Source organism: Desmodus rotundus, chromosome 9 (genome assembly GCF_022682495.2).
Source record: "Desmodus rotundus isolate HL8 chromosome 9, HLdesRot8A.1, whole genome shotgun sequence".
NCBI lineage: Eukaryota > Metazoa > Chordata > Mammalia > Chiroptera > Phyllostomidae > Desmodus > Desmodus rotundus.
In genome coordinates, this window is record NC_071395.1 from 75,526,835 (window position 1) to 75,545,869 (window position 19,035).

The 19,035-nt window shown below is 43.0% G+C and overlaps 1 protein-coding gene across 4 annotated transcripts; it reads right to left on the reverse strand.

The window, feature by feature from the left end:
* Positions 1-202: 202 nt before the first annotated feature.
* On the reverse strand, positions 203-13,898 carry LOC112306842 (olfactory receptor 1P1). 4 transcript variants are annotated; one of them, XM_053911523.1, is made up of 3 exons: positions 13,647-13,898; positions 2,401-2,518; positions 203-2,106 (listed from the first exon to the last, which is right to left on the reverse strand). In XM_053911523.1, exon 3 carries the CDS (start codon positions 1,720-1,722, stop codon positions 769-771), a length of 954 nt encoding a protein of 317 aa, XP_053767498.1. In that variant the 5' UTR covers positions 1,723-2,106; positions 2,401-2,518; positions 13,647-13,898; the 3' UTR covers positions 203-768. The 4 variants fall into 4 exon arrangements, with proteins under 4 accessions (XP_053767498.1, XP_053767500.1, XP_053767499.1 ...); XM_053911525.1 differs by lacking the exon at positions 13,647-13,898 and adding an exon at positions 8,519-8,583; XM_053911524.1 differs by lacking the exon at positions 2,401-2,518.
* Between the last annotated feature and the right edge of the window lie 5,137 nt (positions 13,899-19,035).

Genomic DNA, 19,035 nt, shown 5'->3' on the forward strand with positions numbered 1-19,035 from the left:
GGAATGGTTGTCAAGGAACATGTATAAGAGACACAAGGACAAAGCCAAATGGGGTAGGATTGAGGGTGGGAGGTGGGGATTGCTAGGGTCGGGATAGAGTAAGGGGTGGAAATAGAGACAACTGTACTTGAACAGCAATAAAAAGAAGAATTTCTGAAGATTGAATGTACAGTAGTGTGACTATAGGTAACAATACCATTTAGACACTTGAAATTTTCTAAGAGTGTAGATCATAAGTGTTCTCATCACACACACAGAGAAAGAACAAAATTGTAACTGTGCTTTATTTTAGTGATTGCAGAATCTTTTAACTCATAACCTTGAGACAGTAAGTGCTTATGTAATTTCCTATTTTTGTAGGAAAAAATATAGTTGTTCAATTAATGTTATAAACACTTTGACACCCAATATTGACCTACTTGCTAATATTTTCATAATAAATCTACTTTCCAGGATCAAGTTTTCATGAGCGAACATAAAAGGCTGCACTGACTTTTCAAATTAAAAACATTGAAAAAGACATTCATTCTTCTGAAGTTATTTTATAAGTGAAATAAATGAGTAAATAAGCAACTCTTAACAGATTAACTTTAAAGCACAATGCAAAATCTGAATTTTCCTCCACAATATCAAATTCTGGTGGGGAGGCTGGCAGGGGAGTGGTGATGAGGTAACTGTGGGATTCAAAAACAAGACATATGCGGTAGAAATTTCTGTCAAGCTTTTCACTGGAGGGAACAGAGAACACCTGCAGTCTCTCTGCAGACATTACTTGCCCCACGAAAAGGAGGCTTTGCCCCTGAGAAGTCTTCCCAAGGCCCCTTTCATGTCCTTGTTCCGCAGGCTGTAAATGAAGGGGTTCAGCAGGGGAGTCACCACTGTGTACATGACAGCAGCAGCTGTGTCCTCTGGTACTGAGTTGGAGGACGAGGACGAGGGGCACAGATACGCCCTGATCACCGTCCCAAAGAACAGGGCCACGACAACAAGGTGGGACCCACATGTAGAGAAGGCCTTGGACCTTCCCTGGGCAGAGGGGACCCTCAGGATGGCTAAAACAATGTGGATGTAAGAGACCAGGATGAGCATAAAGGGGATTAAAATGACTGCTCCCCCCAAGAAGAGGAGCACAAGCTGATTGACCTGAGTGTCCGAGCAAGACACCTGCATCAGGGGTCCCAGATCACAGAAGAAGTCGGGAATGATCTTCTTAGAGCAGAAGGAGAGCCGGAATATGAGGAAGGTGTGGGTCATGGCAACAAGACTCGTAAGGGTCCAGCAGACAGTCACCAGGAAGGTGCAGCGCTGGCGGTTCATGATCATCGTGTAGTGGAGAGGATGACAGATGGCCAAGTAGCGGTCATACGCCATTGTGGCCAGAAGGAAGATGTCCATATCCCCAAATGTCAAGAAGAAGTAGAGCTGAGTCAGGCATCCCGCATAGGAAATGGATCTGCTCTGGGACTGAATGTTCACCAGGGCCTTGGGCACAGTGGTGGAAGTGAAAAGGATGTCTGTACCGGAAAGGATAGCGAGGAAGAAGTACATGGGTGTGTGGAGACGTGTGTCGGTGCCAATGGCCAGGACAACAAGTAAGTTCCCAGCCACGGTGACCACGTACATCCACAGAAACAGCAGGAAGAGCATATGCTGCTGCTCTGGCTGCTCTGAGAGTCCCCAAAGGAGGAACTCAGAGATGGTGGTCTTGTTCCCTCCCGCCATATGCCTAGAAGCCACAGAAAGAGACGTGGAGTGAGACCCATTAAAACTCTCTAAACATCTTTCACTCTATGTTATTGATGATTGTGTCATTCTCTGAACTCTAGAGAAGAGAAAATAATTAATGTATGTGTATTGATCACATACAATTTGCACTGTATATTTCTATTGAAAACTACTAAATACAATATACTAAGAAGCATGAGAGACACGATTTAAGAAAATTAAACAAGATTCTTGATTTGTTTCTTTACACTTTTTTCCTTTCGTACACTCCTTTAGTTGTAGTTTCTTTTTCTTCATCTGTATTCTCAGGAGAATCAAGAAGATTTGATTTATTCATTCTTCCAACAGACATTAAGTACCAACTCTGGACGTGGTAGAATGCTAGGTAAATAAAACAATGACAACCCTTAATCCCAGAGAATTTTCAATCTAATGACATAGACATAACTGCATATGTTACATTCCTATAGGACATCCAGTCAAGATGACAGCGTAGGCAGACATGGCTCATCTCTTCACACAACCACATCAAAATTACAACTAAAATATAGAACAACCATCACCCAGAACCGTCAGAAATCAGTTGAATGGAAGTCTGACAACTACAAAATTAAAGAAACCACATCCATTCAGACGGTCGGGAGGCACGCAAACACACACGGGCTGGTCCCTCACCCGTGTGTGGTGGATAAAAATTCTGGAGGAACATCTGGGGAGCGAGAAGTCCCAGCCCCACATAAGACCCCTTAGCCCAGGGTCCCAGTGCCAGGAAGATAAGTCCCCACAACTCTGGCTGCAAAAACAAGCAAAGATTGAGTTGGTGGAAGAAACTTCTGGAGCCCCAAGCAGTTCCTCTTAAAGAACCCACATGTGGATTCCCCTTCTCAGACTCACTCCCTCTGAGCTCCACCACCAATGTAGCAACTTGAAGGGAAACAGTGGTATACAGGGAGAAACTGAAGTGTCTGTCATCAAGACAAGTAGAGGCAATTGTCACTTTCTAGGCACCCCTTCCACAGAGCTGGCAAGCTGGTGCCATATCTGAGTCTCCATCAACTTGGCTAACACTGTTTGACCCACCTTGGAGATCCCCAGCAACTCTGCTGAACCCAACTACTGGCCCACCCAAGCTCCTTTTCCATATGACTGGCTGCTCTTGGCTCATGCTTTACAACTTCCTCTGTCCTATCAAACAAGCAACAACTGGCTTCAGTGAGCTCCAGGCCCAGCACTAGCAGCAGCCATCTCAGATTGCTTTATATATAGCTCAGGTAAGGTGGCCCTGGGCAAAACACAGGTGGGGGCTGACTCTGGCTTGCACCACCTGGGAAACCCTAGGGCCAGCACACCCAGTGGACACCTATAGGCCACATCAGAGCACCACCACCATGCCCCTGCACAGCTGATCCTCCACGGAGGGTAGAGGTTAGTGGTCAGTAGTCACAGCCAATCCTTGCAGTGACTGGCCTGGGTAAATCCCTCCCATTGACCTGCCAACAGAAACAAAGGCTCAACTACAAGAGGAGAGTGTACTCAGCCCACACAGAGCGCACACACCTCAAGTACTCAGCTTGGGTGATAGGGGAGGCTGTGCTACTGGACCTTACAGGACGCCAATGATATGAAGCCACTCTACCAAGACATAAAGTCAACGTAACTCTACCTAATACATAGAAACAAACATGGGGAGCCTGCCGAAATGAGGAGACAAAGAAACATGGCCCAAATGAAAGGACGGATCATAACTCCAGAAAAAGAACTAAATGAAATGGAGATAAGGAATCTATCTGATGCAGAGTTCAAAACACTGGTTATAAGGATGCTCCAAGAACATATTGTGGACCTCAACAGCATAAAAAAGATCCAGTCACAAATGAAGGATACACTAATTGAAATACAGAACAATTCACAGGGAAACAGCAGTGGAGTGCATGAAGCTGAGAATCAAATCAATCATTTGGGGCATAAGGATGCAGAAAATAACCAATCAGAACAAGAAAAAAAACAAATTCAAAATGAAAATAGTATAAACAGCTTCTGGCACAGCTTCAAGAACCCCAACATTGACATCATGGAGACACAGAAAGAGAAGAGAAAGAGCAAGAAATTGGAGATCTACTTGAAAAAACAGTGAAAGAAAACTTCCCTGATTTGGTGAAGAAATAGACATGCAAGTCCAGGAAGGACTGAGATTCCCAAACAACATGGATGCAAAAAGGCACACTCCAAGACCCAGGATAATTAAAATGCCAAAGGTTAAAGATAAAGGTGCAGCCAGTGTGGAAAGCAGTATGGAATTTCCTCAGAAAACTAAAAATGGAACTGCATTTTGACCTGGCAATTCCACTCCTGAGATTATAGTCTACGAACCCTGAAACACCAGTCCAAAAGAATCTATGCACTCTAATGTTCATAGCAGCACAATTTACAATAGCCAAGTGCTGGAAGCAACCTAAGTGCCCATGAGTAAATGAATGGATCAAAAAACTATGGTACATTTACACAATGGAACACTACACAGCAGAAAGAAAGAAGGAGCTCCTACCGTGTGTGACAGCATGGATGGAACTGACAGCATTATCCTAAGTGAAATAAGCCAGGAGGTGAGGAACAAATACCATATGATCTCACCTTTAACAGGAAAATAATCAAAACAAACAAGCAAGCAAAATATAACCAGAGACATTGAAATTAAGAACAATCTGATAATAACCAGATGAGTGGTGGGAGGGAATAATGGGGGGTAGGGGGAAAGGGTTTTCAGGAACAACTATGAAGGACACATGGGCAAAATGAAGGGGGGGGTGGAAGGAGGGGAGGCAGGTGGGGATGGCTGGGGTGGGGGGAAGTGGTGGGGTAAATGCAGACAACTGTAACTGAACAACAATAAAATAATTTAAAAGAAATAAGAAATAAATAAAAAGAATTTACATACGGAAATAAAACAAATAGTGAACAGGGTGGTTGGCACTTGGAAGGGTTAAAAAAAAATAAAACTAAAAGCAGTAAGAGAAAGTTGGTTATCTACAGGGAAGTTCCCATAAGACTTTCAGCTGATTTCTTAAGAGAAATTTTGCAGGCAGAAGGGCTTGGCAAGAAGTATTCAAAGTCATCCTACACAGAGACTTATAGCCAAGATTGCTCTACCTGGCAGAGCTATCATTTAGAATTGAAGGGCAGATAAAGAGCTTGCCAGACAAGAATAAACTAAAGGAGTTCATCACAACCAAACCACTGTTATATGAAATGGTAAAGGGATTTATGTAAGGGAAAGACCAAACAACTATGAACAAAAAAAATGGCAAAAGTACAAATCTATCAATAATTGAATCTAAAAACAAACTAAGCAAACAAGAAGAACAGAGACAGAATCATTGATATAGGGGGCATTTTGATGGTAGAAACAGAAAGTCTAAGCCAACCACATTCCACAAAAAATATCATATTAATCATTTTTCTTTTGGTTATAGTGTGGTAGAAACTGCCCTCAAATATCAAAGGATTACAAAAAAGATTTATTTCTTCACCTATATTACACAGCAACTTCAAGCTGCATTGTACTCTGATTAAAGTGGCCCTTCTTGGGATATGCCATTCTTAAAGAAAAGGAGAAAGGAGATAGAGAGCTAATTATGCTTCTTAAAGGTTTTGCTTGAAACTGGCACATATCACGTCCACTCAGCTTCATAGGTAAAACAAGTTACATGCCCGGCCAGACAACAGAGGGACACAGAACTCTCACCTCCCACAGGAAGCACTGACATGGCAAAGAATGGGAGTGTAGCATCCTCCTTCAGGGGAAGTGGAAAATAACTGACCTCCAGAACACAGTCTAGCATCCCGGTCAAAAAGCTCTTCCCCTGAAGAAGGGCCAGCATCACCGAGTTCACAGGACCTGCCACCAAACCTTTAAAAGGTGTTGTGGAATGGGTGAAGGGGTGAGGGGATTAAGAAGTAGAAATAAGCAGCCCTGGATAGTGTGGATCAGTGGATTGAGCACCGGACTGTGAACCAAAGGGTCATGGATTCAATTCCCACTCAGGGCCCTTGCCTGAGTTGCAGGACAGGTCCTCAGTGGGGGGTGTTTAAGTGGCAACTGCACATTCATGTTTATCTCCCTCTCTTTATTCCTCCCTTCCCCTCTCTTAAAGGAAATAAAATCTTTTTTTTTAAAGTACAACTAAGCACTTATAGAATAGCCAGGGGGATGTAAAGTACAGTATAGGAAACGGAGTAGCCAAAGAATTTATATGCAAGACCCATGGACGTGAGCAATGGCGTGGGATGGCCTCTGGTTCTGGGGGGTGCTAGGTGAGGTCGGGGGCAAAAGAGGAAAAGTTGGGAGAACTCTAATAGCAAAATCAACAAAAAAAATAATTTTAAAAAAGCTAGATAACCTCTTTTTCTATTCAGAGTACAGAAAGAGAAGGAAAATGTCCAAAGTCACTTGATAAAGCAGGCATAAGATTAATTTTGAAGCCTGATAAGTATGAAAAAAAGATCAAAATGATGTTGGAGAAAATCAGCTGAAAAACAGTAAGACTCGTATCTTTTGGAATCAACAGCACAAACCAGCCATTCATGCATACGAACCACATTCAGTTGGAAGTTGTGATGAAAGAGAAGACCCCATTCATAGGGCGGGAGCAAAAGCAGGTTTAGAGTTGGGAGTACGTGAAACAGAGTTTATTCTTGTATTATTATGTATTAATTATTGTATTGTTTTCCATATGAACAACTGTCAACCTACTTGTGCCCCACCCTGTCAAATGGCAACCAAAAATAAATAAATAAATAAAGCAAAATACCCAGGGGAAAAACACCTGAGAAGAAGATTTTAAGATCTACTATATGAGGAACACTTTAAAGCCCATTAAAGCCTTGATTCAGGCAGGGATAAAAAGATATCAAATGGTGTTAAAGTCATTGGGTAAATGGCTGGTGAAGGACCAGATATTTATATGATGCCAAACACACCACACACATTCCTTCCCAGTCTCACAAGAAGGAAAATGTGAGTTTACACTGGAGGGATCAGTCTCTCATTTCACGAATCCAGGGGTTAATCTTACTATCAGTCAATCATGCCATACAATATAATGTGACATATAGTACCAAAAATTTTTAACTTAAATGTCATCAAACTGCTAGCAATTACTGGCATTTATAGGAACATAGGATCTCAAGGAGCAAACTAGATCCAACAAGAAAAAAAGAGTAGATAAAGATGGGATACTCTACCACAGTGCCTCTTAAAATTTCACATGCATATAAGCCACTGAGGGGCACACTAGTCAATGCAGATTGGCATTCTGTGGGTCTGGGCGGGACTTGGAATCCACATTTGAACAAACTCCAGGTTGTGCTGATGCTGCTGTGACTGAACACAGTTTTGAGAAGGAGGAGAATGGGGCAATCTCTTCAATCAGTCACTGTTGTGACAACTGAGTTGGTAGAGATGAAGTGTCTACAGCAGGATTCAGAACAACCAGACGCAGTGCAAAGTCCTGGATGAAATTCCTATTTTGATAAACCAAATGACAAAGATATTTTTCAGTGCAGGAATTTGAATATACACTAGAACTGGATAACAATAAATTATTATTCATCAGGTAGGTGTGAATAATATTTAGGGAACGTGGATAAGAATGTTTTAGGGAAGTAGGCTTAATATTTAGGAATGTAATATCATGAGCAACACCAAAGGAACCAAAGGGAAACACATGAATCTGATGCAGATTGTACTATGATGGAAAGAGTCCTGCATTTGAAAATCTAACTGGTCCTCTGAATTCTGCACATAATTATTGAAAAATAAAAGACCCATAAGTTGTCATATCCTGGATCATTTAAATTTCAAAGAACATTTAGCAAACAATTTAAAAGAGCAGTCAACATATATTGAGAGTTTATTCTCAAGGATACTTTCCAAAGTTTATTGAACCTTCACATTACAGTAGGATATAGAAGCTATGTCTGGCACCTGGCAATAAATACTTGTTGGATGAATGAATATCTTCTGGCAGTGAAATGAAAATCAATAGTATAGCAATCAGGAGTATGACAGAATAGAATGGAAAATTTTGAAAATCACTGGAAAAGCATTCACCTAAGGAGAATTTTAGTTTAAATAATCTTTGTCTCAAAGTACTAGTAATAGGTCACATTCCTAAGGACCATTTGTGAATGACTAGTCAAGTTCACACAGACACACAACCCTGAGTTCTGTGTACACCTCTTGCTTTTAGAAGAGCACCATGATTAAGCCCATTCAGGCTTCAGTTTGGCCTGAGTTCCATTATGAATCTACACTCTGAAATTTGAGCAAGTTACTTACCCCTCTATGCCTATAATCTGGAGCTATTCATAGCTATTTCATAGTCACTGTGAAAAATAAAGTTTTATAAATACCTATGAAAAATAATAGAAGTTATTAGCTCCATTTATATGAGAGGACATTGACAGTCAGATGAATTACATAAAAATAATTTGCCTAGTCCACACAGTTTGGAAGTGATAGAATCAAGATTCAAGCTCGATTCCCTCAAAATCTACTCTCAGGTTTTACCTTCAACCACACAAAATTGATTCTCCCTCATTGATTCCCTGGGTGGTTCAAAACTTCTTTCTCCCCCATAAGGCAAGAAGAGATGCCATTTCCAGTGCTAATACAATGACATTTATTCACTCAACATTACTACTTGGGTGTGAACAAAATGTCAGAAACAGTGTAAGCATCTGAGGATACAAAGAGATTATGTATATGAAGAAGGATGGATTTGAAAACACTTACTTGTAAAGATATATGCATCCCTATGTTCATTGCAGCATTACTCATGGTGGCCAAGACATGAAAACAACATGTGTCCTTCAATAGATAATTGGATAAAGATGGGATACCTATATTCAATGGACTACTACTCAGTCATAAAAAAGGATAAAATATTGCCATTTGAGACAACATCGATGGATCTTGAGACTATCATGCTGAGTGAAATGTCAGATGGAAAAGGACAGGAAGTATATGATTTCATTCATATGTGGGATATGAAATAGAAAGCAACAAAGGAACAAACCAAAACCTCAAAGACACAGACAAGAGTATGGGGGTAACCAGTGGAGGGCAGCTGAGTAGAAGGTGAAGAGGGTAAAGGAGGTCAAAATATGGTGATAGGACACTAGACCCTGGGTGATGAGCACACAATGCAATATATGAATGATGTATTATAGAATTGTACACTCGACTGTTATGTTATTAACCAATGTTACACCAATAAGTTTAATCTTAAGAGAAGGATGAATAGGACTTCTGGACAAGATGGAGGCATAACTAGATACACTTCGCCTCTTCACAAAACCAAAAGAAGGAAAACAGCAAGTTTAAAAGCAAAACAACAACAACAACAAAACAGAACTGCCAGATAATCGAACTGTATGGAAGTCTGACAATCAAGGAGTTACAGAGGAAACATTCACCAACACCAGTAGGAGTGTTGGAAATGGGCAGCCGGGGTGGAGAGGACTCACGGCAAGGCTGCAGTTGGATCACCAGAGCAGGTGGCGACTGGCAGAGCAGGTGGTCCCACATTTGCCTGTGGTTAAACTGGGGGGAACAAGTGGGGAGGGAGACAGACTAAGAAACCCAGGGTTCCAGCATGGGCAAATGAAGCCTCAAAGCCTCCAACTGCAAAAACCTGTGTGTGTTGTGGCAGAGGGAGAAGCTCCCAGCCTCACAGGAGAGTTTGTAGGAGAGACCCACAGGGTCCTAGAATGTACACAAACTCATCAACATGGGAATCAGCACCAGAAGGGCCCAATTTGCTTCTGGGTAGCATAGGAAGTGACTGAAACCTGGCCAAGAACTGAGCAAGCGGCACTATTCCCTCTCAGACCTCTCCCCACATATAGCACCATAACGCAAGGCCTGCGTTTCCAAGCCCTGGCAAATACCTAAGCCAAGCCCTGGCTCTACCCCTTACTACATAACAGGCTTGCCAAACAAACAAAAAAAATTGCCCAAAAGGAAGAACAGACCAAAGCTCAAGAAAAAATACAATTAAGCCATGAAAAGATAGCCAACCCATCAGATGAGAGTTCAAAACACTGCTAACCAGGGTGCTCAAAGAATTGGCTGAGTATGGTCACAGAAGAGAGGAAAAAGTGAAGGCTATGAAAAGTGAAATAGAGGCAAATGCGCAAGGAACCAAGAGTCGCGGGAAGGAAATCGGGACTCATATCGACAGTTTGGACCCAAAAGAAGAAACAAATGTTCAAGCAGAACAGAATGAACCAACAGGAATTCAAAAAATTGAGGAGATGGTTAGGAACCTGTGCAACACCTTGAAAGGTTCCTACATCCGAATCCTAGGGGTGGCAAAAGGAGAAGGGGAAGAGCAAGAAATGGAAAAAGTATCTGAACAAATAATGAAGGAGCACTTCCCCAATCTGGCAAAGGAAATGGACTTCCAGGAAGTCCAGGAAGCTCAAAGAGTCCCAAAGAAGTAGGACCCAAGGAAGCACACAGCATGGCAAATCCTACCTAAATTACACAAGGTTAAAGAGAAGGAGAGACTCTTAAAAGCAGCAAGCGAAAAGGAAACAGTTACCTACAAAGGAATTTCCAGGAGACTATGAGCTGATCTCTCAAGAGAAACCATGCAGGCAGGAAGGGGCTGGAAAGAAGTATTCCAAGTCATCAAAGGCCAGGACCTACATCCAAGATTCCTCTATCCAGCAAAGCTGTCATTTAGAATGGAAGGGCACATAAGGTGCTTCCCAGGTAAGGTCAAGCTACAGGAGTTCATCATCACCAAACCCTTGTTATAGGAAATGTTCAAGGCACTTATGTAAGAAAAAGAAGATGATCAAAACTATGAAGAGTAAAATTACAACAAAGTCACAGCTATCCACAACCCAAGCGAAGAAAAAGCAAAAACAAAACCAGACTAAGCAAAGGAGTAGAATGGGAACAGAATCACAGAAATGAAGATCACATGGAGGGTTATCAGCGGGGACGGGGGCGAGGAGGAGGCGACTGTGGAAAAGGTAGAGGGCTTAAATGGCAGGTACGACACAGACAAGGGGAGGAAGGTTAAGAACAGTATAGGAAATGTAAAAGCCGAAGAACTTGTAGGTATGTCCCATGGACACCAACTAGGGGGATGGACTGAGGGTGACTGGGAAGTGCTGGCTGAAAGGGAATAAAGGAGAGAAAAAAAAATGGGACACTGCAAAACCTAATCAACAAAATACAATTTAAGAATAAAAATAAAATGGAATACAATTTAAAATAAAATAATAAAAGAAAGATGAATGGAAGAATATGTATATAATTTTCTACATTCTAGGAAAATCATCCTGGGACTTGGACAAAATGCGCAGCAGCAACAACAAAGTCTATGAAACACTTAGGAATAAGTGCAACAGTAAAACATGGGACCTCTATGGAGAAAACTGTAAAATTGTATTGAAGAAAATGAATCAAAATATGAAATTTGGAAAGACTTTCCATATTCTTACCTGGGAAGAATTCAATAATATAAAAATTGTAATTCCCCAGTCCAAAATACCATGCAATTCCAATTAAATGCCTGAACCCCAACTTTGAAGTCTCAGCTCAAATCCTCCTCCTCAGAGAGTTCCTTCTAGACGTCTTTATTTTAAGAAGCCACACCCACAGCGCAGTTACCCTCCATGGTGTTCTCGTGCTCACTCACTTCATGGCACTCTCTGCTCGCTGAGATTCTCTCCTTTAAAGGTTTATGTGTTCGTGGTCTTTTTTTCCTCATGAAAGTAAGTTCCTCGCCTGACTCGTTAACCACATTATTCTCTTCATTGCCCTCAAAAGTGGTGGAAGCAGACCAGAAACCCAGTCTTTGCTTGTAAGCTGTTGTAATAGAAAGCCACACAGGATGCCACAGGAGGACATTGAAGGGATATTCAATTCCACTTTGTTGGACTGGGACGGGTCCCTGGAAGAAGTAACATCTGAGCTGAGGCAAAAGCAAGTGTGGCACCATCAGGGCATTGAGAGGGGCTCAGAGAGGCTAGGGAAACAGGGGTGAGAGAGAGGGGACCTCTGCATTGATAGAAGGAGGAGAAATTCACGCGTGAGTAAAAGTGGTCTGAAGAACATTTAATAATACAGGAAAATGCACGCAATATAATACCACCTGGAAGGCGTTTGAATAACTTGTCTGAACAGTGTTAAGAGGTGCCCAGGCTTGCAACCTCACGAGGTAGAATGGGAACCTGATCCAAAGTGGGCTGTGAGGGTCTTTTGTGGGGAAGTGTCCACCACTATCCTTCCCTAAATTGAGGGAAGACTCATCTGCGGGACGCTGGCGCAAGGATTCCTGAGTTGAAAAGAAGGATGAACTGAGCAGCCCTTCCAACACCTCTGCTTCCAATGCTCGTTCCCTTACCTCTAATGAGTCTCAGGTCCGTTGTCATAAAGGACCAGACTCCCGTCCGTGGGGCGGACCCCTGGGACGCTTAGTCTTAGGGGGGAGCCTGAGTGGATGTAGTGGAGGACCAGAGCTGCAGGGAAAGGGGCTGTGTTCTCCGCGCCACCAGAAACTCTTCCGTGCGCACAGGGACGGGAGGCCAGAGGAAGGGAGGGTCACCCGACCTGGACAGAGACGCTTGAAATGCAGCAATCTCTGAGGCTGAATCCCTCTGCTGGACAGGGCAGGACACGGCACACTGGACAGAGTGCCTGGCTCGGCCACCCCTGAGAGTGTAGGCTCAGAGCAACACCCTCAGCCCAAGTCAACAGCATTTCCTGCATGGTCAGACTGAGTCCAGCATGTTTCCTGCCAGAGCCTCCCAGATGACAGAGGTGGGGGTAATTGGGGGACCACAGTGTTAAAGGGAGGGAACTCCCTGAAGAGCCCCTGGAAATGGACAATGCTATTGTCCTGTGCTGAAGGGGAACCTGAGGCTGGAAGAGGCTGAGAGAGGTCACACAGTAGAAAACCGGATCCGAACTTTTTCCATTACCATTAAGGATCTGTTTTTCACTCTTGTCACTCACTCCTAATGGCAGACACTGTTACCCTCGGAGAGGAGGAAAGGAAGGCACCTCCAGCAGCGCCTGTCTGAGCCTGCATGTCCCCCTGTGACCTGTCCATTCCACACCACCGTCAGTCGGACACCGCCCCTGCTCCAGCAGCAGCACCACATTCCCTACCAGTCAGCCTCCTGAACACTCGCCCCACTCCCTAGTGCTCATCTCTGAATGCTGTCCCTCGTCCTTCCCTCTGCCTGGAACACTCTCTGCACCAGCACCTCCCACCCTGCTTCCCTGTACTGTCCACCACTGGGAGCAGTGACAACTGTAGTCTTGCCCTGATGCAGAGCCAGAGACTAGTGGACACTCTCCATTCCCACCCAACGCTGAGACCACCTAACGCCAAGGATCAGTCCCATAGGAAGCAGTTTCTCAGTCTAAACACAGACTGCAAATTTCTGAGTGTCCCCTCAGGAGCTGGAAGGAGAAATTGCATCCATCCTCAACATGTCAGGCTGAAGGGACACTCCAGTCACCAGTCCCTCCACCCTGCTGGGGTAGGGGGCAGCTCTACATTCCCCCCTGCTCTCCTGGTCTGCGAAGCTTCCCCAGACACACCAGTCTGCAGGGATCCTCCCTCGTCTGCTCTCCTCCATCGCCTACTTTCTGCACCTCTAATTTGGTGGCTCCCAGTAACAGCTACAAGAATCTCTTGTCTTCTGGTAGAAAAGAATTTCATACTTACCTCATCCTTCCTCCCAAACAGTATCAAGATTTTGTCACACTCTCATTACTAAATGCTTAGGTCTTTTCTTTCCTGCTTGACTCTGACACTTCAGAGAGGGAGAATACTGACCTCCATGTCCTCACTGCACCTGGGACTGCTGTCCCACCCCAGCTGTGAGCTTACCTGCCTGCCTGTGCTCCTCTCTGCCACCATCACCAAAAACCTGTTGCTTCTTTTGCAATCCTCCACATCACCGGAGATGGCTTTGAAAAGTCTGCCTGTGTATTCAGAGGCTGTCTGTGTGTGCAGCTATGAACATCATATCAGGTTCATGTCCAGGTTGCCTGCCTCTGTCACACCATGCCTGTCCAGCACATCAATGGAGGTGGGGAGCAGACAACCTCTGTTCATCATATCTTGGCCTCTGGAATAACCCTGAGGTGTCTGGCTTGGGCTATGCAGGAACTGCTGCTATTTATTTATTTCCCAGGTAGCATCAGTGTGGTTTCTCTCAGGAGTCCTGTGGGAGTTTGCAGCTAGATAATTGTCCCATGGCCTTGACATCCCCTCAGGAGCAGTTACTGGGGAGGAGAAAGGATGTGGTCCAGCAGTACTGGGATTTCCTTTAAGAAAAGTTGCCAACTGCCCATCTCTTGGGTTGAACTAAAGAGCCACATGATCCATCCAAAAATATCTCCTTCAGATGCTAATATATGAAATGGCACACTTCAATTGTCATCAAAGTCCTCTGCTAAAATTAGGATATCTTGTGTGGAGGTCAGTGGTTTGTGAGCTTCCAGATAGAAGACACTGAGGACTAAGGGGCACCAGGGGCAGGGGATGCCAGAAAACTCCAGTCTCCGGGCACGCTCGCAGCTCCGGGATCACCAGCAGTCACCATCCCCCAGAGTGGGTGCCCAGCATCGGTCTTCCAAGTGCAGCTGCTGCACATGTGACCAGAGCTTACATCCAGCATAGCCCCACCCCACCAGCATCTCTAGGGCCACTGCTTGCTCTTCCCTCAGAAAAACACTGGAGCACTGGCTGGTGTGGCTCAGTGGATTGAGTGCTGGACTGCAAAGCAAAGAGTCACCGCTTAAATTCCCAGTCAGGGCACATGCCTGGGTTTCAGGCCAGGTCCCCAGTCGGGTGCATAAAAGAGGCAAAACACACACTGATGTTTCTCTCCCTCTACTCCTTCCCTACCCCTCTCTCTAAAAATAAATAAATAAAATATTTTTGTAAAAAAAGAAAGAAAGAAAGAAAGAAAGGCAACCACACATTAATGTTTCTCTCCCTTTCTTTCTTCCTCCCTTCCCCTCTGCCTAAAAATAAATAAATATAGTCTTTAAAAAAAGAAAGAAAAGCACTGGAAAAGACAGGCTCAGTCTTAGAATATACATAAAGTCATCTTAGAACTGCTAACCAATACCACTGAGAAAAAAAAACAAATAAATAACTACACTATATGTCTTTATGTTTCCTTCTTGAATTTAGTCAAAGTTATTGTGTTCAAGAATTAGCTTCCTTCATTCTGCCCCCTTTTCAGTGTGGTTATGTTATTTATTTGAAATACCATTGAAGTAGGTTTATCTGGAAAATAATTTAACCAGATTATAAACCGCACCACATAGGCAGATATACAAGTTACACAGAAATAGATACAGGTATAGTATAGTTACAAGTATAGATATAAAATTATGAATAGGGAAAACCCAACCCAAACAGAAGGCAAACACAAACAAATGAATCTAACTGGATTTCAAGTGAATAATAGAACTACATTAAAAAGGGGGATGAATGTTAAACCAAATAGCTCTTGAACACATTATTTTTACTATGTACCTCAGGCTAATGACACATTTAACTGTAAAAACATATTTTATTCTTGTTACTAATTCATTTTTCATAATAGAAGTGGTTAGTGATTCTGAATCTGCTTTTCGTGTCCTATGATTGAGTAAATAAGTGAATGTAATGTGGATAATGAAAGCCAGCTTTCCTACTGTTGCCAGGGGGAATTTCACATTCGGAAAGGGCAAAGGCTGGCACAAACCCTGTGTATTGGACTGGGGATATGTGTGTAAACTCATGGTTTGGAAGGTGATAATCACATAGCCAGATAGATACATAGATGATAGATAGACTATAGATTGGTCCACAAACAGATAGATGTTGAGGTGTGTGCATACATGTACATCTATGCATACCTGTATTTTTTCTCTCTGTCCACCCAGCAGACCTAGAAGCAATGATGCTCCATGGCAATGAGCACACTTACCATCCAGAAATCAATTTGAAATTTCAGGAAGGACTTTAAGCCCCAAATCTGACAGGGAGGAGGAGAGGAAACAACGAACAAAGCCCAGGGACAGACAGAGGCACAGCTATGCATAGCCAGCTGCCTGGTAGGTGTTATGACTTTTACATAAGGATAAAGCAGCTACAAATTCGTATTTTCAGGAGTAAAATTCTCCAACCTCACTCTTCACTCCCTCCCGCCTCTGCTGCAGCTCTCCATTGCCTAAACCAAACCAGATGCCAGAGGACACAGCAGTCCTTCTCTGAGCTGATACTGATGGGCTTCCAGAGTGCAGAGCAGGGTGGAGAAAAGAGGATGAATTTGGAGGAGCAAATGGAAGCTGCCCACCCAGCATACCATCCAGTGCCATGTAATGGAGCATTCTTTTTATTTCTCAGAGCTAGGTATTCTCATTTCTTTCTTTTATGTTTGGTTACATGTATTTTTTTAATTTTGCTTTTATAACATTTAGAATTTTTAGGGCTTTTAATATAGATGTGACCTGTCAATACCAGCCTAGTTGGACAACTTGCAGAAAGCAACCCCCTTGATCTTACACTTCCTTACTACCAAATGAGCTAACTGTAGTCTCTGAGCCCTCAGGTATGTGGAACCTTCTCAGTTCTGAGACATTAGGACTCTGTGGCAATATAGGGAAAGGCATTTCAAGGGAGAACCAAATTCCTTTAGGTGTGGACATGAAAAGGCACATCTAGGGGAAAGATAATTTTACCTGGATTCCCTATGCCTAGTGCATAATCCCCATGTGCACTATGGGAGACCTGAGAACTGCTGGTTGGATGAATGACTGCATCAATTATGGACTAGAGATCTATTTAGAAAAATCAGTGAATTATGTAGGGTATCCTGGACTATAGTAACAAATAAATCACAAAACTACATTGGTTTAAAAAGTAGAAAGGTTCTTTTGTAGGTAACAGTTCCAGTGTGTCTTCTTAGTACATGGTGGTTCTCCTAGATGTGGAAAACTTTGGACACAGGCTCATTCTGCCCTGTGACTCAGCCATCCCATTCTTTTTTTTTTTTAATTTTCATTGTTATTCAATTACAGTTGTATGACTTTTCTCCCAATCCCTCCACCCCAGCCCAGCTGAACCCACCTCCCTCACCAACCTCCACCCTCCCCCTTGATTTTGTCCATGTGTCCTTTATAGTAGTTCCTGTAATCCCCTCTTCCCACTGACCCCACCCCACTCCCCCCTGGCTATTGTTAGATCATTCTTAACTTCAATGTCTCTGGTTATATTTTGTTTGCTTTTTTCAGCCATCCCATTCTGCCTCCTGGCCATTCCCATCAGTTAACAATAGGGCAAAGAGAGTGTGAAGAAAAGCCAGAACTGGAACACGTGGGTGGGTTGGTTAAAGTTCAGTCACATGGCAATGCCTCAGTGCAAGGGAGGTTGGGAAATGTAGTCTAGCTGACTGTCCAAGTGAACAATTCGGATCTGGGTGAGCAGCTAAAGGTCTGCCACAATTAATATGCCTCAAGATGGACTAAAGAAGAGGGAACCAGTTGTCAAGCAGTTAAGAAAACATTACAAAATTTCAGGTAGAAAATGATGGTGGTCCAAAATGAAGCACTGAGACAATGATTAGAAAAGTTATTATGAATTATTTTGTTTTCTTTTTATTGTACTTTCCCATTACCATTTACCCCCCTTATACCCTCTTCCACCTCCACATACTCCCTGCCCCTCTGCAATCACCACCCTGTTGTCCATGTCCCTGAGTCCTTTTCCTTTTTTGCTCCATCCCTCCACCCTCAACCTTCTCCCAGATCTGTCATCCTGCTCTCTATTTATGAGTCTGTCTCTATTTTGCTTGTTAGTTCAGTTTGTTCATTAGATTCTACACATGAGTGATATCATTTGACATTTGTCTTTCTTTCAGTAACTCATTTCACTTAACATAATGTTCTCCAGGTCTCTCTACACCGTCACAAAGGGTGAATTGTTTTTCTTTTTTATGCCCCAGTAGAATTCCATCGTGTAAATGTTCCATAGTTGCTTTATCCACTCATCTACTGATGGACACTTGGGATGCTTCCAAATCTTGGCAAGTGTAAATTATGCTGCACTTATGAATTATTTTAAATGAACAATCGACAAGATCAGATGTAGTGGTGAGGAGTAAATTGGGTGAGTGTGACTGTGAGCATCCCACGTGTGGGGAACCCATGACAAACCTGGATGTAATGCAAGAGTTATTGACTGCAAACTGATTGGTGCATGGAATGAGAAATCTTGCATAATAATCTCATTGGAAAAGATAAAAATACACAAGATATGGTCCTCCTCCTCAAAACACATTTGCAGTCTACTTAGGTTGGATGCACAGAGTGTGAGGTTTGGTCAGACAAGTTGACAGCGTGACTGAACGTGGAAATAGGGAAAAAAGAGATTAAGCCCACAGATACAGACCTGAGATTCTACTAAGCAGCCACTGAAGCCATGATGGAGTTGGATGAGTCACCAAGGAAATAATAAAGGTAGGAGAAGGTTGAAGAGAAAAACATTATTTGAGGATTTGAGGTAAAAATAAAAGCCTATCAAACGTGAATATCCAATTAAAAATGGCCTATTGGGGAAGTAAATTTACTGATCTTGCTTTGCTATGGCCTAACCCAGTGGTCTTTGTGATTTACAATCTTTTGATGCCAGTGGAGATGCCTGTTACCTGCCAGCTCTGGGCTCATTCTGAGTTTGGTCAGTGGAAAAATATCTACTTGTCTAGGGTGCTCACTGATCTTTTTTTTCCCTGGAATGGTTTTTCAAAGACTCCAAACTACTGTTCTTTCCTTTTCATGTGTAATAAAATTAGCATGTGATTCTGACTTCCCTACTAAGATGTAAGGTCCCTGAGAGCAGAGACTATGCCATACATAAACAAGTGGGCAAATCAACTGTAACGTTCACACGTTTATACTTTTCTGTGAGGTGTATCAAAGCATCTAGATCCTAGGCGGTTGGATGATAGTCCTGATGTGAAGATGGGCACCACGGATTCCAGATCGCTTATTTCTTAGACAGGAGTGGCCAGGGTCAGCTATCAATTAGTCCTACTGACCAAAAGGAATTCTCCCTCCCACCCCACCCCACACACCAATCTATTTGTCTATTTCTGAATTTAGTCACCCAGGTTTAGACACAACAAATAAGGGAGTCAAAAGAGGTGGTTGAGGATGATCATTACACACACCAACTTCATTAATAAACTTGGATTTCTCTCCCTTTTCCTGCTGAGGAATCC

Coding starts and splice junctions, on each gene's coding strand:
- LOC112306842 (XM_053911524.1), bottom strand. CDS start 1,722: ATGGCGGGAGGGAACAAGACCACCATCTCTGAGTTCCTCCTTTGGGGA.